Source organism: Amphiprion ocellaris, chromosome 3, assembly GCF_022539595.1.
Source record: "Amphiprion ocellaris isolate individual 3 ecotype Okinawa chromosome 3, ASM2253959v1, whole genome shotgun sequence".
Taxonomy (NCBI): domain Eukaryota; kingdom Metazoa; phylum Chordata; class Actinopteri; family Pomacentridae; genus Amphiprion; species Amphiprion ocellaris.
The window spans coordinates 37,821,550-37,844,557 of NC_072768.1; the positions used below are offsets into that span (position 1 = coordinate 37,821,550).

A 23,008-nucleotide genomic window follows, 5' to 3' on the forward strand; every position below is an offset into this window, starting at 1 on the left:
GCCACACAGCGGCCAGGAGGGAGAAACCATCCGGCTACATAATGTCAGATTTTCCTCATCAGGACACGCTGGGCTGTTTTCTCTTCATCATTATTCTGTTCAGCTGTTGTTTGGTTCAGGGATCTGGTCTGAGGATGATTCAGGTTTTCTCTAAAGTTCTTCCATCAGCCAACATGGTCGTCTCTCACTGTGTGAATAATGATTTAGATCCATGTGACAGATTATTGATCCACTTTCTGATTCAGCTGTAAAGTTGTAAAAATGTACTTCCCTGTCACATATTCAGCAGCTCATCTGCATCTTTTCTCAGTTCATCTTCAACCCGTTGATCTTCAACCCGCCGGCTCATAGAAGACCACTTCAGAATAGTCCAATGTTTTCCTCAGCCATTCTTGGCTGTTTTTAGCTGTGTATTTTGGCTCATTATCCTGTTGCAAGACCCATGACCTGCGATTGAGACCAAGCTTTTATTTATTTCATTTTAATGTTTATTTGGCAGGGACGATACACACAACATTGCCACAAAAAGGGAAAATGCGATGCATATAAGACGTCTAGCTTCAGCTAATTTGCAGTCTTTGTCCCTAGTCAGGCATTTAAAATACAATGAAATATACTAAATACAATTTAAAAAATGCAATGACACAAATACAGTGAATAATACAATAAATAAATAAACACAGTTTCAGTTGTCAATTATTGATAAAAGAAAACTGAGTTGAATTTAACAATGAACATTAGTAAAGTGCTGTTATGTTGACAATGACTTGTAAAAAACGAATGTTTGCACTTCTGCTGCTGCTTGAGCCAGTATTTAACTTTCACACTAAACCTCTTCAACTCTGTTTGGGATTTAATTTGTGATGGTAAGGAATTCCAGAGGTGTGTACTTTGGTTGGGCAAACATTGTTCTGTATGTTGGACTTTGACGGTTCTGCTTGGTTCTGCTCCTTGTCATTGTCCTGCAGCTTTCTGTCTTTTTAAAGATCTGAGACATCACTTGTGGGTCTAGTCCATTTAAACACTTAAAAACAACTTTTAGGGAGGAGAACTTTATACAATTGGAAAAAGTCAACAAATTGTATTTTTCAATGATTCCACAGTGATGCCATTTTTGTGGTTTCTGGTGTAAAATTTTCAAAACTTGTTTGTGAAGTGAGAGTAGAGGTCTGGTAGGTGAGTCAGTGGCAGCAATGCAGTAGGACGAATGTGAAAGAACCATAGCATGCAGATATAAATGAGCTGCCTTAAAAGAGAGACTAGGTTGATAAGTCTAAAGCAGTTCAGACTGGTTTTTACAGTTCTGGATAACTTCTTTATATGTGCGTCAAACTTAAGGTGTGGATCTAGAGTTATACCTAAATATTTAAACTCATTTCCCACCTCAATTTCTTTAGTATCAATAGTGATGTGAAATTTCTCAGGGATTTTCTGTCTTACTGAAAAGCACATTGATACTGTTTTTTGTGATTAAGTGTTAAACGATTCCTTTGTAGCCATTCTGAGACAGTAACCATCTGTCTGCTTAGACTGCTTAGCTTTCTGACACTGTGCAGCACATTTCTCTCTAGAATACCTTGATAGTCATGAGATTTCATTGTACCTGCACAGATTCCAGACACCCTGTACCAGATGCAGCAAAGCAGCCCCAGAGCATAACAGAACCTCCTCCATGTTTCACAGTAGGGACAGTGTTCTTTTCTTCATATGCTTCATTTCTGCATCTGTGAACATAGAGCTGATGTACCAAAAAGTTCCAGTTTTGTCTCGTCTGTCCATAGGACATTCTCCCAGAAGCTTTGTGGCTTGTCAACATGCAGTTTGGTAAATTCCAGTCTGGCTTTTTATGATTTGTTTTCAACAATGGTGTCCTCTTTGGTCGTCTCCCATGAAGTCCACTTTGGCTCAAACAATGACGGATGGTGTGATCTGACACTGATGTACCTTGACCTTGGAGTTCACCTTTAATGTCTTTAGAGGTTGTTCTGGGCTCTTTTGTTACCATTCATATTATCTGTCTCTTCCATTTGTCATCAGTTTTCCTCCTGTGGCCACATCCAGGGAGGTTGGCTACAGTCCCATGGATCTTAAATTTCTGAATAATATGTGCAACTGTAGTCACAGGAACATCAAGCTGCTTGGAGATGGTCTTCTAGCCTTTACCTTTAACATGCTGGTCTATAATTTTCTTTCTAATCTCCTGAGACAACTCTCTCCTTGGCTTCCTCTGGTCCATGTTTAGTGTGGTACACACCATGTCACCAAACAGCACAGTGACTACTGTAACCCTATAAATAGGCCGACTGACTGATTACAAGTTTGTAGACACCTGTGATGCTAATTAGAGGACACACCTTGATTGAACATGTCCCTATGGTCACATTATTTTCAGTCTTTTCTAGGGGTACCATCATTTTGTCCAGGCCTGTTTCATGAGTTTATTTTTTAAAATAATTCTGTTGAACCACGGTTCAAAAGCAATGTCTGATTTTCATTGGTTAATTTTCATAGAATTTTTATTTATTATCACTTTTGTCAGATTCAAGTTATTTCTGTGACCATTGTGGGTTTTTCTCTTATTAACCGAGGGGTACCAACTATTTTGTCCACGTGTAAGAACTAGTTGACATGTTAGCTGCTTTGAAACTCATTAGCAGCTTATCCCAAAGAAGGAAATTATCCCCAGTCTATGCATATCATGTAGCTGTGGCTAGTAGTTAACAAGGCATATAGCCTGTTAGCTAGTTTCCAGCTTACTAGCTTGCAGTACTAGCTCACAAATAAGAACTAGTTAGCCAGTTAGCGAGGGTGAAACTTACTAGCTGTTTAAAACATGCGTAAAACAACCACAAAAACACAAAAAACAAACACACAGAGGTTAATAATGACCACAAAGATGAAAACAAATCTAATACAAAACATGCACAGATAGATGCAAAATAAGAAGCTGTGGACAAGATACGCAAAATCAATACAAGGAGATACAAAATGACTAGAAAATGGAACAAAATAATAACAAAAACACAAAGAGTAACCACAAAAATGCCCACCATGACCACAAAAGCACACAAAGTAAATACACAGGGGCTCAAAATGACCACAAAAAGTTTGAACTATAACACAAAACATGTACAGTGAGCACAGAGAGTAAAGTAAGTAACAGTAACATTTAAAATCATTATAAAAAGATGCAAAATGACCAAAGAGAGGTGAAAGACAACAACAAAAACATACAAAGCAACCACAAAAATGAACAAAATGACCACAAAACGCATTCAAAACAGTGGCTCAAAATGACCAAAGACATTAAAAACTAACACAAAACATGCAAAAATAACCACAGAGAAGCAAATTAAGACACTAAAATCAACAAACAAGTGCAGGATTCCTATGAAGACATGAAAAAGAAATGAAAATAGGTGCAAAACAACAACAAAAATACAGAAAATGACCACAAAAAATAAAAGTGATAACAAATAAGTCATGAATACCTTCAAAAAGGTTCAAAATGACCACAAAAATTAAAAAATAAAAATAAAAAATGATGCAAAGTAAGAAACTTTAACAAAGACATGCAAAATCGCTCTGAGATGCAAAATGACTAAAAAATGGTGCAAAACGACAACAAAAACACACAGAGTAACTGCAAAAATGCACAAAATGACCACAAAAAATTGAAATCTAACACACAGAATGCCAAGGTCAAAACTAACAAACCCCAAATCATGTTCCAAGTTAAGACCTACAAATTCAAAGGCATTCTGCAATATCTAAATCTGATCAAACTTGCCTACTGAAAAACTTTGTTTATAGATTTCCAAAAAATCCAGGCGAAGTTCTTCTGCATTTCTTTACTGTTTGCTAAATCAGGATATAGTTGAGCTTCAGAGAAAGTTATCATGGTCACTGCTTCTAATCTGATCAGAAATAGAGTCTAAAATATTTCCTCATCAGTTTACATTCAACCTTCCTGTGTTTCTACATGTCTACATTAAAATATGACACATTTTGATGACTAAGACGTGGCTACAAATGATTCTGTCAGTGTCCACACTGGAGGGAAATGAAATAGAGAAGGTTCACATGTAGAAACACCTGGATGTCTGGATTCACGACTCCCTCACTTTCAAGACACATCTGAAGAAACTTGTGAAGAAACTCAAGACTAAAACTGGGTTTTTATTTTCAAAACAAGTTGCATTTTTATTTTAATGTAAAAATGTGGCTTGTCGCTGCCACTTTTTTGTCTCGTTGGAAGACGGAGATCTTTTATATATGAATGCTTGAATGCTTGACATTGTTTACCATGCTTCTCTGAGGTTTATTATGAATTGTAAAGTGTCGACACACTGCTGTGAGTTCTACTCTCAGGTAGGATGGTCAGCTTTAGTCACCCCAAGGATCCGTCATTGTTGTACTTTCATATACAAGGCAATACTTGGACTACTGCCTGCTTACATTTGCTCTTAACTGCACAGAAAAGTTCTGATCTTTACTCTTCATTTGTTGCTTTTAGTTCCATATGGCTGTACTGAATTGGGTGAAAAGGCTTTTGTTTACTCTGCATCTTCTGCCTGGAACATGTTGCAGAAAGACTGGAAACTAACTGAGTTAATCTCCATGAACACTTTTAAATCTGACTTCTTGAGACCGACTCCACAACATGCACTTGTTTTTCATAATTTGCTTGTAAATTTTATCTTTTTGTTTGTTTTTTTTTGCCAGTGTGTGAATTGTGTTTTAACTGTGTAACTTTGTAACTGTTTTGTATTTGCTGCTGGACTCCCTTGAAAAAGAGGTTCTTGATCTCAGTGGGATTTCTCCTGGTTAAATAAAGGTTAATAAAACTAAATAAATAAATTACTGCAGTGATCCCATGTCAAGTCTGGCTGTGGAGATGTGTGACTTGTCATTCCTTCCCTCTCTACTATCATTGTTGAACCCGTACAGCAGCACACTAGAGTCCTGGGATCTTCTTGGTCGAGCTGCAGAACTTCCTGTCGGCTTCAACCTCCATGTTGGTGAAAGCTGTAATTAGTCAATGTGGCCACGACAACGGCATCCTGAAACTGGCCAGAAGGGACAAATGAAGTGTTTTGATTTGAACTGAAGAATCCAGCCAAGCAGTTGCCATGGAAATGCCATGGAATGACATCACTGAAGACATCACTTGTGCCTTTATGACATCACATCACCACAGCTATAAAAGACAGGACGGTCACCTCAAGTTCAGAACTCACTGAAACAGTCAGCACTACTATCAGACCAGCAGGATTTGAAGACTTCAGAGCAGATTGTTGTAGAAAACTTTGGTTTTTCTTTGACAGTTCAACATAATTGTGCATTTTACTGACAAGCTCCTTCAGAACAAGATGGACAACAGAGGAGACGCTTTTAGAGGACTGCCCATATTCCAACGGCCCGCATTTGATTGGAATAACCAGGGAAATGGAGATAATCTAGACCATGCACCTGCACTGCTTGCTGGGGCGCCCCAAAATCAGTTGAATTTTCTTGGCAACGTTAACAATGTTGAAAACGACCAGATAGAGGGAGCAGAGGTGGAGAAGATCCAGGAAGTAGAAAGTGTTGATCTTCAGCCTGAATTATCACGACGACGGAAGAGAGAGGAGGACGGAGAGGATGAAGGTACACGAAGCAAACGATTCCGTTGGTGGGATGAGTTTGACGATACCGACTCTGAGTCTGACTCTCTCAGCGACACCGAGGACGACGATGAAGATGATGTTGTTGCTGAAGTTGAAGTTAGTCACCAAGTCAGTCAGGCTGATGAAGGTGTTCTTCCTGGTTCCTCCACAAAAAGACAGAGAGAAGATGATGAGGAACTGGATCATCAGAGCAGCAAACGCTTCAGATTGTGGAATGAAGCCTCTGAAAAACAAAATAATCCTTCTGTCTCTAAAAAAAGAAAAAGAGATGAAGATGAAGATGAAGATGAAGATGAAGAGGACAACAGCAGAAGTCCAAAACATTTCAGGCTCAAGTGAGTCAAACATGAAGAGCTAGAAGTGATCTGCCAGGAAGAAATGAAAAAAAAAATAGAAAAGTAATTCCTGGTTGCTTAAAAAAGACGAAAAAGGAAAAAGAAGAAAAAAAAAAGTCCAAAGTATCTTAAGTGCAGATGATTATTCTCTGCAATCCCTTTTCCCTAAACCCGACCGGTCAAGGCAGATGGCCGTCCTCCCTGAGCTCGATTCTGCTGGAGTTTTCTTCCTGTTAAAAGGGAGTTTTTTCCTCCTCGCTCAAAGGGAATCCTATAACAAATCTGAATTTGTTGGGTTTTTAACATAAAATTGGTGTACAATAGTTCAGTTGGTCAAGATTATATACATGTGATATATTGTATAATAATATACTAATAGTTTATTATATATTTTTGTAATAAAAATAAAATCTGCAAAAGATTGACATTGTCTGGTATAAACCACATTCAGAACATACTTCCATGTGTATCTTAGTAGCATGGATCAGGTATCCAGTAATGTACCAGGTTTATGTGCTACTTTGACTAACATTCTCACCCAGATATGAGGATCTGCAACACAAACATTACAAGCTCAAAATTTAATATGATTCAGGTGTTCAAGTGGAACTCAACATCTACATTTTCTGGATATTCCATTGATGACTTCATAATGACTTCAAATATTTAAGAGTCATTACTCACTTCAATTTTGACATAAACAGTCCAATAAAACAAATATGAGCTTGAATTCAAGTTTGTAGGTTGAGTCAGTTCATGGTTCAAGTTTACTATCCAGTAGGATTGTGTGGTTAAACAAATGGACCCCAAATAATTTGCTTGTTTATTTTTAGAAATGCTAAAAGTGATGATTGTAATGTTGCATGTTCGGTCTTTCCAGAGTTAGAAATGCAAGTAGGAACTTATGTGCAGTATGTATAGCATCCTTTTTTCCAGTATGTTTAACACCTGCAGGCACCTGGAAAAATGTAGTACATTTTGATTTGGACTGAGTTTTAGATTAGCTGTTTGACAAAAATGTAACTACTGATTTACAGTTTGATTGTTATAAATTTCACCAAAATTATCAACAGAACTTGGCCAGAATTCTCTCACACTGCCTGAAGGAGGAAAAGAAAATTCTGGCTTTGGCTCCCAAGGTGCAGGGTTGCAACAATCCAGGCATGGAACAAAACTCTGCAGAGTTGGACAACAAAGTCAGTGGCCTGAAACAGCAGACTTTGGAGGTAAAGGAGGTAAAGGACGAAATTAAGACACTGGAGGATCTATATGAACACTATCTTGCAGGGACTAGATTCCAATCCTTTCCACAACTGAAAGGATTATCGAGGCAGAATTTCCAGACTGTGCACCTGCAACTTTTGCACTGTAATCCATTTTACATTTTGATTCCAGGTTCAGGGCTGCACGGTGGCTTAGTGGTTAGCACTTTCACCTTGCAGCTAGAAGATCCCCGGTTCGTGTCCCTGAATTCCTGGGATCTTTCTGCATGGAGTTTACATGTTCTCCTTGTGCATGGTGAGTTTTCTCCAAGTGCTCCGGCTTCCTCCCACTGTCCAAAAACATGCTGAGGTTAATTGGTGACTCTAAATTGTCCGTAGGTGTGAATGTGAGTGTGGTTGTTTGTCTCTATGAGTAGTCCTCTGATAGACTGGTGACCTGTCCAGGTGTCTCCTGCCTTCACTCTGAGTCAGCTGGTATAGACTCCAACCCCTCAGGACCCTAATGAGGATCAAGCAGTAGATAATGGATGGATGGTTTCCAGTTCCTTAAAATTTTTGTATAATAAATTATCAAACAAATGTGTGTATTTTATTTTGGTCTTTCTTATGGTTTACGGAATTTTTACTTTGTTGTACTGCAACAAAGACATGTTTTGAGCTCTCTCTGCTATTAGCCATCATGGTTGTGGGTCATTCCAGAACTGCAGGACATTTGGGCTTCAAATTTAAAAAAAAAAAAAAAAAAAACACCTTCTCTTTTAGAATGTTCTGGTACATATTCATCAATAATAGGTAATAAACTGTCAAAGGCTTGATTGACTCAGCTTACAGGAGTGGTACAGTTTTAATTCCATGTTTTATTTGTTGTCTGCTAACCCTACTCTAATCACAGTAACAGGGTTGCTAATCCATGCTAATGTTAGCTTTTTCTCAGGAGTAGAAGCTCCATATTTATTTCTAGCTGCTAGAAAATAGCCAACAGGGTCATAACTATTAGCAATTAGCCAGAGCTACATGAGGGTTTTTTTTTAATTTCATTAACCGAGGAGTACCAACAATTTTGTCCACGTGTGTAACTGTCCATAAACTGCTCTTTTACAGCTCAGTTTATTCTTTTTTTTCTTTATTCACATGTACTTATTTGCTCATGTCATTCATTCCTGCCAGCTTATTTACAGACGCTGCAGTTTTGTCATGTGTGCAAAATCTGAACTGTAACGGTGCTCTGGTCACGCTTCCACCTTTCGTTTTCTTTCTGAATGGCATCCAAACACTAAACCCCAACAGTGACGCATTTTTCCAAGAGGAGGCTCCGTTTGCATTTGTTGGATTGTATGATTCAAACATTGAGGATTTGGGGCATCATTTATTGAGCCTTATAAAGAAATTTTGGTGAGCTCTTCAAACTGTGCAAAATAGCAGTTTCAACTCCAGTTAGTGCTGCTTCTTCCCTCGGGTCCACCATGGCAGATGACAGGCTGAGTAATTTAGGGGTTTTAAGCATCGAGTCTGGAAGGGCAAAGTCTTTGAATCTTGATGCATTTGTTGACCTCGTTGCAAGAAACCATAAAAACCCCAGAATTCAGTTGATGTAACAAACTAAAGGGCAGCAGAAATAACATGTGGAGCAGTTTTTCTTCTTGTTTTTCAGTCTGGGTTGAATGTATATTTCTTTAAATGTTTGCATGACACAAGAAAACCTGTTGAGTAAAGTTGATAGAAATAACTGATGAAAAAGTTGATATAAATTGTATAATTTACGTGAATAAAGACCATAAATAACGTGTTGACAAATTGTGTTTAAATGAGTTGAGCCAGAGTTAAATCCTTCAACATGCATTATTTATGTTTGAGAGAAGCATCCATTAGAACTAAATGCAATATGATTTTGAATATTGTATTTTGCTGTTTAATGCCCATAATAATATAGTGACTACAACAACCTTGTATTTACATAAAAAGCTCAGTCTGACTTAACTGCCCCCCACAAATTGAAATAGTCTGGAACTGCCACTGCCTGTGATGCCTTCAAGGACTGTTAAAAAGATAAATAAACCATTGATTTTTCCAGTTTGTACAGTTTCTGCAAGTTTTTTTCTTTTCTCCTGTCACATTTTTCTTCACTGTGGGCTCATTTTCCACTGCAATATAAACTCCTGCAGTGAAAAATGAAAACAGAACAACCAGCAGAAGGAGCGAGAACTCAGAAATGTCACAATTAGAATTATCAAGAAAATATCAACGCTGAATTTGTCAGATTACTCATTTTATAAAAATTGGACAAACTTGGAATCAATACAACAGTTTTCCAATTGTCCATTGGAAAATAACAGAGGCTGCACATACTATAGATAATTAACTATTTCCATTTTTACATCCTGCAAATGGTTTCACTTTGAAATATTACCATTCTAATCTTAGATTTGGGTAATTTTCCTGATAGAACTACATGATGCCTTTAAGGACTGTTAAAAAGTTAAGAAAAATGCAACAATCCTTTCTGTTTTTACAGTTTCTGATGTCATTTCACCATTTAGGTAAAAAAGAAAATATTCCTTTCAAGCCTGCTGGCAGGTTTTGGGGTTCAGAGGCTTAAAATTGGGGCTCACAGCTTAATTATCTGCTTTTTTTCCAATGTTTAACACTGAACTGGTTACTAGACTTGGCAGTTTTGTCCAGACGTGTGATCGAGGTTCCTCTGTCTCAATATCAACTAAAGAATATTTTTAACAAACCTTAGTTTTAGGGCTAAAATTGATGATATTTGAATATAAGCAGGAAAATAACTAACTCGAATTTTGTTAAATCACTCACTTTTTAAACAAAAAACACCCAGAATTGTCTGCAACTAAAGATTTCTTCATTGTTGATTCATCTTTCAAATATTTTCTTGATTAAATGCTTAGTTTTGTCCATAAAATGTCAGGAAACGGTGCAAAATGTTGATTAGTATCAATCCAAGATTAAAAAAACGTCGTTTTGTCCAAAGATATTCAGTTTACCGTCATAGAGGAGGAAAGAAACCAGAAAATACTCACATTTAAGAAGCTGCAAACAGATTTTATTTTAAAAATAACTCAAACTGATAATTAAATCATCAAAGGATTTGTCAATTAATCGATTAACAGACTAATCGTTGCAGCTACAACTCAGTGAAACTGTAATTTTCTGACATTTTATCGACCAAACCTTTAATTATTTCATCAAGAAAATAAATGACTGTTATAATAATCACCTTCTTAACTTCAAAACAGAAATTATGGGCTGAAAACGTGTGGAATATTCTAAAAATGTTGCTTAGTTAGATGTTAAATATGACAGATTTCTAGCTGGAACTCCACCGTGGCCGAACTAAAGCAGCTCATGAACCATAAAACACACTTTTTAACGCAGACTGGAGGCGTTTTGACCCTTTTTCCTGCATTGTGATGCAGGCAGCAAACATGGAAACAGACGTCGTTGTGCTTCTAGTTACAGTGAAGAAGCCCAAAGAGGCACAGAGTGTAACAGGCTGCACTGGTAGCGGTAAATATGGACACTTAGAGAAGAACTGGTGGCACAATGAGGAGAGTAGAAAAAGCGGTCAGTGAAGGCAGCGTTTGATTTTAAAAAGACGTCTCCAGTGTGCAGGTTTAAGGCACTGGGATTCTGCCTGTTTAGTGCAAAACTCCTGGGGTCAGACGGCAGACGACTGGTCGAACGTTTGGCCGCAGCTGCAGCTCAGCGGGGTTCTGTACCAGCAGGGGTTGCAGTATTCTTTGCCGCAGTACCTGCAGAGGACCAGCGGCTTCCTGGAGCAGTGCTTTCCGCAGGAGCAGACTCCCAGCGTCCGGACGTCGTGTTTGTTCTGGCAGAAGTCTCTTTCTCTGCAGGAGTCGGCGTGGAAGATGCTGCAGCTGCGACAGAACACCTGCGGGTCGAGCTTGGCGAGGTCGCAGCATTCGTGGAAGCCGATTGGCTGCAGGGTGGGGCTGGTCGGTTTGAGGTCATCGTCGCGCAGCGTCAAGGAGGACATGGCCGCCGGCGAGGCTCTCTGAGGCGACGCCGCCTTCGGCTCCTTCGCCTCGTCGTCGATGACCTTCACCTCGTGGCCCCTCCGCTTGCAAACGTCAAGGGAGGCGCAGAAGACGTTGTGCAGCGCATTGCATTCGATGCAGCGTCTGAGACACAGGTCATACGACTGCAGACAGCTACAGAGGTGGTTGGCCTCCGGTGCCTCCCCCAGCAGAGAGTCCGAGGCATCGAACCTCCTGTCGAACCTCCTGCCTGGGCTCCAGCTGGCGTCGGGCTCCGACGGATCCGACGTCGTCACGCCGTTGGTTTTGGCGGCAGGCGGCGATACGGCGCTGCTTTGGGTCGTCCAGGTAACGGAGTGAGGACCGGCGTCGTCAGCGGCGACCGTCTGCTGCATCCCGTCTCCATTGGCCTGCTCGTCTCTGTACAGATCCTCTTCAACGTCGAACGGCTCCAGCGACCTCTGGGTGGTTTCTATGGCGACCTGCAAGGAACAAAACATCATCAGCTTTACACGAGGAGCTTAAGTTTAGCTTCTTAAATCTGAATATTTTCTGGTTTCTTTCTCCTTTCTAACAGTAAACTGAATGTATTTGGACAAAACAAGACAATTGAGGACATTATTTTTACTTTTACAATGACCAGTTACAGCTTTAAAAATGGGACAATGTAAGTTATGAAGAGCTTTGAAGTTGTAGATTTCTCCAAAACGTAAAAATTTATGTTCTTATGACTCTAAGGGGAAATTAAAACAGACAAACTATACCAGAAAAATAAGTTAAATTTCAACAATATTATGCCTTATCATTTACAGATCACAGATCATCTACAAAGGCACAAAACATTCAGTCACAGATATTAAGAGCTGAACAATCTAGTATTTTATTTCATGATCAAAACAACTTGTCAAGATGTAATATTTTGACAAGTTGTATCCAAAACATGTATACAAAAAATACAAAAAATGTCTACAAAACATACTCTTGTTTTGTTCAATATTTGTTGTTTGGTCGATACTTCATGGTGCAATGAAGTCAAACGTTCTCTTCTGTCTAGTGGAAAACTTGGTGTCGGTCAATTATGGAGCTTCCTGTTGTGTAAAGGTTGAGCCTCATTGAAGAGTTTGTATATTTGCCATTGTGAGAAATGGTAATACTTGCTTATATAAAACCATTTCTAGTTTAAAAGGGTAAAAGGACTCATGACTTTATGTTCAGGATAATGAATGTTGAATTTAACGTGAGAACATATTTTCCCCCTAAAATGGATCTTTGTTACACACCGGGTCCTCAGTTTACGACGTCCTTGACCTATGGCATTTCATGGTTACGTCGCCATCTCCCATAAATTTATTAAGAAAGTTTTGTTCCATCATTCTGATGTACGGCATTTGTGTCGAAATTAGAATAAAATGATACTTATGGATGTGAGTTCCAACTTATGTCAAATCACGTTAGGTCGCGCTGTAGAAACGGAATTCTGACATAAGTCCAGGACCCCCTGTAGATTACAACGCTTCACTTGTGAAGTTAATTTTGTTCATCTTTGCTCTCTTGTCCGACAGTCTGAGACTTTTACAGACTTTTACTGTTACAAAGATTCATGTTTCAACGATTCCTTAACAGGAAGTTCAGAGTTCCAGAAATCTTTAGAGGTGAACAGAAATTTTGGTTCAACGTCTGTGTTTCGAGTCGTTTCTGACCATTTTTGCATCAATAAAGTTGCGTTTCTGCGTCTTTTTGAAAAAACGACTCTGAACGAGTTTCCCAGTAATTGTAAGTGGTAATAAATGAACTTCCTGTTTGTGTGTCTTCAGGTGAGGCTGTTGAAGTCAAACCTGCAGATTTAGTTCAAGAAATCAAATAATGATACCATGCAGTGATTTAAAGCAATGCTAGCACCGGCTATTAAAGTAACATTAAAGAGTTTCGACTTTGCATTTTTATAAAACTGTAAATTTAAAATAATTTCTACATCTTATCTATGTTTGGCGCACTGCTGGACGTAGTACCTGCAGGCTGCTTCCTTGCTGCCGTTCCCTCACTAAGCTCAGCTCCCACTGGGCGTCGCCATCGTGTTTCCCCAGAGCTGCCAGCAGGAGGCGACACTCGCACCGAGCCAGGAAGAAGGCACAAGACAGAGGGAGGAGCTCGTCTAGGAGGTGGCGGATTCTGGACGGGTCGAGGAGAAGCTCCTCAGGCCGAGTCGGGCTGATCTGGTAGCCCAGCAGGCCGAAGAGCTTCTTGATCTGAGGCGGCGACAGCACCGGAGTGATGTGGTGGGTGAACAGACCGGAGTACATCTGGGACAAGAAGAACGGATTAATACTGAGCTACTGGAGAAAACTGTAAGGCCTATAGAGGTGGTTGGTTGGAAAAGATGAGCATATTTAGCATTTTCAGGCAAATCAGAGCTGGTGGAGCAGAAGACTTCTGATTATTTCAAACGGAAAAACCCGACATGCATCTTTAAAATCATTAATTGGTGTCATAAATGACTGTTTGCCTTAAATAAAAATCTTAAAATTAAAAAAAATAATAATAATAAATATATATATATATTATATATATATACATATATATGTGTGTGTGTGTGTGTGTGTGTGTGTGTGTGTGTGTGTGTGTGTGTGTGTGTATATATATGCACATATACATACACAATATTGCCAAAAGGAACGACAGCAACTCTGCCACCAAGTGGTAGGACACGTAAACTGACGGAGCGGGGTCAGTGGATGCTGAGGAGCATAGTGCCAAGAGGTTGCCAACTTTCTGCAGAGTCAATCACTACAGACCTTCAAACTTCATGTGGCCTTCAGATTAGCTCCAGAACAGTGCTTCAGCAGAGAGCTTCATGGAATGGGTTTCCATGGCCCAGCAGCTGCATCCAAGCCATACATCACCAAGTGCAATGCAAAGCGTGGGATGCAGTGGTGTAAAGCAGCCACCACTGGACTCTAGAGCAGTGGAGACGCCTTCTCTGGAGTGACCAATCACGCTTCTCCATCTGGCAATCTGATGGACCAGTCTGGGTTTGGTGGTTGCCAGGAGAACCATACTTGTCAGACTGCATTGTGCCAAGTGTAAAGTCTGGTGGAGGGGGGATTATGGTGTGGGCTTGTTTTTCAGGAGCTGGGCTTGGACCCTTAGTTCCAGTGAAAGGAACTCTGAATGCTTCAGCATACCAAGACATTTTGGACAATTCCATGTTTCCAACTTTGTGGGAACAGTTTGGAGCTGGTCCTTCCTCTTCCAACATGACTGTGCACCAGTGCACAAAGCAAGGTCCATAAAGACATGGATGACAGAGTCTGGTGTGGATGAACTTGACTGGCCTGCACACAGTCCTGACCTCAACCCCATAGAACACCTTTGGGATGAATTAGAGCAGAGACTGAGAACCAGGCCTTCTGGTCCAACATCAGTGTGTGACCTCACAAATGTGCTTCTGGAAGAATGGTCAAAAATTCCCATAAACACACTCCTAAACCTTGTGGACAGCCTTCCCAGAAGAGTTGAAGCTGTTCTAGCTGCAAAGGGTGGACCCACGTCATATTGAACCCTATGGATTAGGAATGGGATGTCACTTACGTTCATATGCGAGTCAAGGCAGGTGAGCGAATATTTTTGGCAATATAGTGTGTGTGTGTGTGTGTGTGTGTGTGTGTGTGTGTGTGTGTGTATCTATCTATATATATATCTATATATATATCTATATATATATATATATATACACACACATATATATATATATATATATATATATATATATATATATATATATATATATATATACACACACACACAAATACATACATATATAAGTCTTTATTTTTTTAAGGTCACCATGTTTTCCATTTCAAATGATCAGAATCAGAAAGTCTTTACTGCTAGGTGAGCTCGTACACATAGGGAATTTCCCGGTGATCATTTATTTTTTTAAAAAATAAACAAAACAAAACATAAATCAGATCAATTCTCTTTTATTCCAAGGTAAATGTTTTTTCCAGCATTGCTAAAACTGAAAAAAAATTGACATTGTGTCATTTTAAAATGTTTACTACAAGTTTTAAAAAATTTTTATAAAACAAATAAAGAAATTAAACTTTTTTTTTTTTAAAGCAGTTTTGCTAACATCTATAGCTGTATGTTTGGTATAAAGTAGGATGTTTACTCGAGAGTTTTTCAATTTTTAAAAAACAAATAATCGATTTTAGAATCACGATTTTTTACAATGTTTATTCCTGTTTTTTGTCCAACTTTTAAGCTGCTCTGTGCTGTAAAATATCCACCATGTCGTACTTTAACATCCAGACTGAACCTTTTCACCATATTTTACATATTTATCTCCAGTTTTAATGGTAACCCTGTGCTGTCCCACCTTGATAACTCGGTACTCCTCCCTCCATGGAGCCAGGTAGACGTTCAGAGCTACTTGTTCCAGAAGCTCGAAGGCTTTGGCCAGACCTGTCAGCCCTCCTCTGGGTCCCAGCCTCCTCCTGCTGGACGCTGCTGCCTTCAGGGACTCCTCCATCACACTGAGAGGATCCAGGCTGAGGCAGTGGATCTCCTGAGGGTCTCCATCCCTCAGCAGCTCCTCCACCCGCCTCCACAGATCCTCGTCCTTCACCGCCAGGCTGCAGCCTCGACCCACGATCTGCTGCTCCAAGCTCAGATGGTAGGACTTCACCAGATCTCTGCCTCGCTGCCAGGAGACACTCATCTCTGTTCAACGTCCATGAAGCAACAGAAAGAGACAAAACAGCAAAATAATCTCATCTTTTAGTGACAATTTTGCATTTTTGTCTCACTTTAGCTTCTTTTTGTGTCACTTTTTCATCTTTTTGTGTCACTTTTGCATCTTTTAGTGACATTTTTCCATCTTTTAGTGACATTTTTATCTCAGTTTTGCACCTTTTTTGACATTTATACATCTTTTTGTGTCATTTTTGCATCTTTTAGTGTAATTTTTGCATCTTTTTGTGACATTTTTGCATTTTTTGGTCACATTTTTTGCTTCTGTTTGTGTCATTTTTGCATCTCTTAGAGTAACTTTTGCATATTTTTGTTTCACTTTTGCATTTGTTTGTGTCATTTTTCCATATTTTTGTGTCAGTCTTGCATCTTTTTGTAATTTTTGCATCCTTTTTGTGACATAATTTTTTGCATCTTTTTGTCTGATATTTGCATGATTTCGTGACCATTTTGCATTTTTTGTGTAATTTTTGCATCTTTGAATTACATTTTCCATGTTTTAGTGACATTTTTGCATTTTTTTGGTCTCATTTTTGCATCTTTTTATGTCACTTTTGCATCTTTTGGTGGAACTTTTGCATCTTTTTGTGTCATGACATCTTTTAGTGACATTCTTGCATCTTTTAGTGACATTTCCGTATATTTCTGCGTCACTTTTGCATCATTTTGTGACCTTTTTGCATTTCTATGTGTCATTTTTGCATCTTTTCTAGCATTTTGCAACATTTAGTGGCATTTTTCCATCTATTTGTGTCATGACATCTTTTTGTGATGAACTGCAGTCGTTGAAATTTCTCAAATAGCTGCAACAAGAGCTGTGGGAAGAGCTGCCACTAAAATATTAAACATAAAACGTTAATTATCATAAACTGCTCCAGATGGGTTTAGCTTCAAACGTTTGTTTATAAGCGAAAGTGAAACTTTGCTATAAGTTGTTTTGAACCAACGGTACCCTAAAGCTGCTTTGACCAAATACCTCTTAAATGACAGCGAACTGCTTTAATTTTAACAGATGTCAGTCAGATAAAAGCCAACAGTCGCAATGAGTCTGATATTAGCATTAGCTTAGCATGCTTTAACACAACCACCGCCAGCTAGTTCTGCTAGCTAAACTTGGCTTTTTTAACGCATTTTACACCAAACCTCCCTCAAAATGCGATAAATTAAGATTCCCTCACTTTTCTTACTCAAATGATTTAGTCGTGAGGAGTCACTCGAGACGTTTTCGGAACTCCTCGAAGCTGTTCTCCAGTTCGGCTAACAAACAATCCACCGACAGTCAACTTTTACAAACTGTCCAGACTGACTCTTCCCCCACCGTGTGAAACCTGCGGGAAATACCCAGGAAGTAACCTCGGGAAAGTTCACATCATCACACGAACGAGAGCTCCAGGTTGTTTTGGACACAAGCCGAATTAAAACAGAGCTAATGCTGATTTAGAAACAGCTGTGAGTTGAGATTTAGAGGAAGTTATATTTCGCTGAGAATTTTGACAAGTTAAAATTGACAGAAATCCGAATGAGATCTCGGTCAAACAGAGGCTAGGCTAACGTTAGCTCGCTGCTAGCTGTAGGTCGGTTCCGGTCCAGATTCGAGCTTCGGCGGACGAACCGGAGACACGCGGGACTTACCGGTGCCAGCTGCCGGTCCAGACGTTCACCGGTGGACAGAGTCAACCATGTCCGGTAGCAGGGGCGGCTCCGCGCGGCTCGATTGTCCGGGATAAAGTAAACATTGTCACGTGGCACGGGGTTTCCAGCTACGCGGAGGGAGCGCTCGATGGCGTCCTCAGGACGGGCCGCAGGGGCGGAGTTAAACAGAGAACGATGATTTTAAAATCAAAATACAGGATGGAAACTCAAATAAAATGAAGAAAAGGCAGGAAACTGACAGGAATTAGAAACAGTGGTGTAAAATTAATCGATAAAATCATCAATATGCTGTTTGGAGTTTGATCCGCAAGATGGCGGCATTTCACCTGCAGCACATGAACAGACACCTGCAAGTAATATAATATAATATAATATAATATAATATAATATAATATAATATAATATAATATAATATAATATAATATAATATAATATAATATAATATGATATAATGTAAATAATATAATACAATATAATATATGTAATATACTAGTATAATGTAATATAATACAATATCGTATAATATATATAAAATATAATATATGTAATACAATATAACTTAATATAATAGATAGAGCTGATATCACTTATGTTCCTTATAAGTCACGATAATATATTATTAAATATGTATACAATTCAGTTCAGTTACCCTTAATATAAATAATTTAGATTTATTTAATGCCAGGTATCTGTAAAATATTTGTAATTTTTGGCTGGTTCAAATACAGTAAAAATAGTGCAAATCCGAGATACCGTTCTGTGAAAGAACAAATTACTACTGCAAATATTATAGTTTTTTTCTGTTTGTTTACTAGTTATTATGTTTCCTGTAACAAAATTGGAGAAATATGTTACATAAAAGTGAATTGTAAAAACTACACTTCAACCTGTACATGCACACTCTGACACAGTGCTGAGCCTCTGGCTGTGGCCGGTGGGCGGGGCTTCGGTGATCCCGGCAGAAGGGTGGACCTGCTGCCCGTGGGTTCAATTTAAAGCATCCCAGTTCGGCCAAGATGCTCCGCACAAGTCAGCGGCCTCTCAGCGTCCTGCTGCTCCTCCTCCGCCTTCGTCCTCCGACAGGTCTGTGCAGCTGCGGTCGGCATGTCGAACTCGGACAGGGTCGTGTTGGTGCTGGGAGGAGCGGGGACGGTGGGCTCTGGGATCGTTAAGGCGCTGCTGGACAAAGGTAAGACACCAGGAGATACTGGAGGGAGCCTCTCCGCTGCTGAGAGGAAAATATACTCAGTTTGAATCGGAGGAAAGTGGAGAACTTTCTCCATATTAGTCTGGATACGGGGTGCGCACTTTTACGCACAAATGTCCGTCCGGTGGATTTTACGCACGAGGAATTCCATCATGATTAACCGCATTCTGGACATTTTCTGACTATTTTGTGTCTATTTGGATACTAAAAGGGCTTTTCTGGTTTTTAGTTGTTACATTATTGGTTATAAATCCAACACTGCTGGCGCGTAAAACCAGCATTCCGACGCGCAATGTGCCAACTGATGTGCCAAGCCAGGAACAGTTTGTAGCTGCGCGCAAAATTAAGTTTCAAAAAGGCATTCTTCTCCCTTCCATCTGAACGATTTTCATCAGGTTTCTGCACGTATTTCGCCTTGTGTCAAAAATATTTTTTTGCTGGATTTGGTTTCTCAGTTCATTCATGGATTGAAGTTTGGTTTAAACATCAGGGAGGACGCACTAAGAGGAGGGTCAGGGGTCCCCACACTTCATTTTTTGCGTTCAGGTGAACTTTTGATGCTCTAAAATGTTTGTTTTCTCCGTCAATATATTTAGAAATATTAATTTATGTACAGAAAAACACGAACATTCTAAATATAAAGGAGGTTCTGTCTATTTTATATCTTTCCTGTAGTTTAGATGCTGGTGTTCTAAATGTTGTCATGAAATCCACAGCTATGAGTTCAGCTCAGTTTCTTTCAAACAGCATCAGCTCACAACAGAAGCAAACAAGTAATGCCTGTGGGAAGAAGAATGAAAGTGTTTACATCAACATTCAACACAATATTGAGACAAATGATGTCATTATGGAGAAATTTATGTTTTAAATGATGAATCACAAGTTGAATATAAAAAAATAGGTTTAAAACATGTAGAATTCCCAATTGTACATAATGAAAACATTAAAAAATACTCAAAAAATACTTTTTTATTCCACTATGTACTGTATAAGTAAAAGTTTTCAGTTATTTTTCACAGTTTTGGTCAATTCTAATTAATAACAAGTAAAAACACAAAAATCTTAATTTACATGTTGACTGTAAAATAAAAGAAAGATTGTAAATAATGTCCACATCTAACATCCAATGTAGAATTACATAATTTAACTTCATTTAAATCAAGAGAAAATATCATTCCACAGATATTTGACATTATTTAAAAGAAAAATGTGTACATTTAGAACTAAAAAACAATGTAAATAACGTTTTAACTGTTATTTTGCAAATAATCTCTGTTTTGTTAAATTATAAATAATTAAATAAATATAGGAACATTTCAGAAAAATTTACAAATGTACACATTAAGTGTAAAAAAAATTTTTTTTTAAAAATTACCAGACCAAAACTTTCAATTTCCATGTAAAAAAATCTATATTTTTCCAAATATTAATTCCACATAAAAAAAAATCAATATTTTACAAATGTTAATTTATTTTTTTTTTTACAACATTTGATTGTAAAATCAACCTGTTCTACTGTATTTAAATCTGTTAGTTTTCATTATTTTAAAAATATTTGTATATTACAAATTCCACTATATATTTTTGCATCCATACTGCAGATTCCCATAATTTTTTTAATGAATTTTGTATTTACAGTGCGAGCATGATACCTTTAGTAAACCGTTATTTTTATATCATTTGTTGTCTTCTTAATCATATTTTGGTTTTATTGATCAAAAAGACATGTAAAATAAATACAAAAAGATGCAAAATAACCGCAAACATGCACAAAATCACCAGAAAACCATTGAAACTGGCTTCAAAACATGCAAAATGAACACAAAAGATGCAAAACCGTGGCAAACAGATATAAAACAATACTAAAAACTATAAACACATAAAGACGTACAGAATAACCAGGAAGAGGCCCAAATCAAGAAAATGAGATGCAAAATGAACAAAGAAAGATGCTAAATCAATGCAAACAGAGACAAAAGTGCTTCCAAGACACATTAAAGAACAAAATAACTGCAAAGAAATGTGAAGCAACCAGAAAGAGACTCAAACTAATCAATAAGAGATGCAAAATGAACACAAAACCAATGCAAAAAGACATCTAATAACCACAAAGATGCAGAAAATAACCAAAAGGCGATGCCAAGCAATAAAAAAGACGATTATTAGATGCAAAATAACCATAAAGATTCACAAAATCACCAGAAAATGATTGAAACTGGCTTCAAAACATGCAAAATGAGACACAAAAAGATGCAAAACCAATACAATGGAGCATAAACACACAAAATAATCAAAAAGAGATGGAAATTGGTTCAAAAAATCATGCAAAGTGAGCACAAATAGACTCTAATTCAATAGAAATAGACAAAAGCACCTCTAAGACACAATAAAGGACCACAACTAGATAGAAAATGGCGGAAAAGAGATGCAAAACAAGACTCTCATGATTTTTTAATGAATTTTGTGAGCATGATACCTTCTGTCAACTTTTTTTTAAAGATCATATTTTGGGATTTTTGATCAACATAAACTCTCCTAAACTTTCCCATTGGTTAAATTACAGTTTATAGTCGGAGTGTAATTCTAGTTTTTGGTTCGATCTTGATCCCATATTTTGGTCCCAAAGCTGAACTCTGTTGATTCCTGTTGCTGTTTGATGCTGTGATGACAGTTTACTGGTATCACATTCACAGGTTTGTTGTTAAATTCACCATCTGCTGCCCTCTGATGACCTCAATAATCAGACCAGGACAGTGTTAATGTGATAGAAAAACACTCTTTGTCCTGTCAGAGGGATTATTTCTGCTGCTTCTGTGTGTCTGTATCAGAGATTAATGCCGGTTTGTGATGTGTGTGAAGGTTTTAAAGTGGCCGTGATCTCCAGAGACAACAGCCGGCTGGAGAGACTCCGATCCTTCGTCTCTCCAAACACAAAGGACAACCTCGTTACCATAGTGGGGAATGTGGGTAAGTCAGGCTACATCTATTCATCTGTCCTGTGAGAAAAATCATCTGACACCATTTTAATGATTCAATATCTCCAGACATAAAACTCCTACAGCCATGAAATGTGGTGAGGACTCAGACAGAATAGTTTCCAGCTGATATAACTAATCATAAGACTCCAGCAGGCGAGACATTTTTAATTATTGGCCCTTGAAAATGGAAAAAAGTGCAAATTTGGAAGTAGCTTGTATCTCTGCACATCTAACACCAACATCTAGACCTCCATGAACACCAACATCTAGACCTCTATGAACATCTAGACCTCTATAAACACCAACATCTAGACCTCCATGAACATCTAGACCTCTGTGAACACCAACATCTAGACCTCTATGAACATCTAGACCTCTATGAACATCTAGACCTCTATGAACACCAACATCTAGACCTCTATGAACATCTAGACCTCTATGAACACCAACATCTAGACCTCCATGAACACCAACATCTAGACCTCCATGATGTCCGGTAGCAGGGGCGGCTCCGCGCGGCTCGATTGTCCGGGATAAAGTAAACATTGTCACGTGGCACGGGGTTTCCAGCTACGCGGAGGGAGCGCTCGATGGCGTCCTCAGGACGGGCCGCAGGGGCGGAGTTAAACAGAGAACGATGATTTTAAAATCAAAATACAGGATGGAAACTCAAATAAAATGAAGAAAAGGCAGGAAACTGACAGGAATTAGAAACAGTGGTGTAAAATTAATCGATAAAATCATCAATATGCTGTTTGGAGTTTGATCCGCAAGATGGCGGCATTTCACCTGCAGCACATGAACAGACACCTGCAAGTAATATAATATAATATAATATAATATAATATAATATAATATAATATAATATAATATAATATAATATAATATAATATAATATAATATGATATAATGTAAATAATATAATACAATATAATATATGTAATATACTAGTATAATGTAATATAATACAATATCGTATAATATATATAAAATATAATATATGTAATACAATATAACTTAATATAATAGATAGAGCTGATATCACTTATGTTCCTTATAAGTCACGATAATATATTATTAAATATGTATACAATTCAGTTCAGTTACCCTTAATATAAATAATTTAGATTTATTTAATGCCAGGTATCTGTAAAATATTTGTAATTTTTGGCTGG

At 38.2% G+C, this 23,008-nt stretch overlaps 2 protein-coding genes across 4 annotated transcripts; one reads left to right on the top strand and one right to left on the bottom strand.

Moving 5' to 3' along the window:
• Positions 1 to 8,318: 8,318 nt before the first annotated feature.
• spata2l (spermatogenesis associated 2-like) lies at positions 8,319 to 17,780 on the bottom strand. 3 transcript variants are annotated; one of them, XM_023295803.3, is made up of 4 exons: positions 17,628 to 17,780; positions 15,622 to 15,965; positions 13,253 to 13,543; positions 8,319 to 11,725 (listed from the first exon to the last, which is right to left on the bottom strand). In XM_023295803.3, the coding sequence occupies exons 2-4, from the start codon at positions 15,961 to 15,963 to the stop codon at positions 10,904 to 10,906; spliced, it is 1,455 nt and encodes a 484-aa protein (XP_023151571.1). In that variant the 5' UTR covers positions 15,964 to 15,965; positions 17,628 to 17,780; the 3' UTR covers positions 8,319 to 10,903. The 3 variants fall into 3 exon arrangements, with proteins under 3 accessions (XP_023151571.1, XP_023151572.1, XP_023151573.1); XM_023295804.3 differs by lacking the exon at positions 17,628 to 17,780 and adding an exon at positions 17,174 to 17,550; XM_023295805.3 differs by lacking the exon at positions 17,628 to 17,780 and adding an exon at positions 17,183 to 17,549.
• A 589-nt stretch (positions 17,781 to 18,369) lies between these two features.
• On the top strand, positions 18,370 to 21,872 carry LOC129348569 (uncharacterized). The gene is made up of 2 exons (XM_055009122.1): positions 18,370 to 18,837; positions 21,715 to 21,872. Exons 1-2 carry the CDS (start codon positions 18,753 to 18,755, stop codon positions 21,855 to 21,857), a joined length of 228 nt encoding a protein of 75 aa, XP_054865097.1. The 5' UTR covers positions 18,370 to 18,752; the 3' UTR covers positions 21,858 to 21,872.
• The last annotated feature ends 1,136 nt before the right edge of the window (positions 21,873 to 23,008 follow it).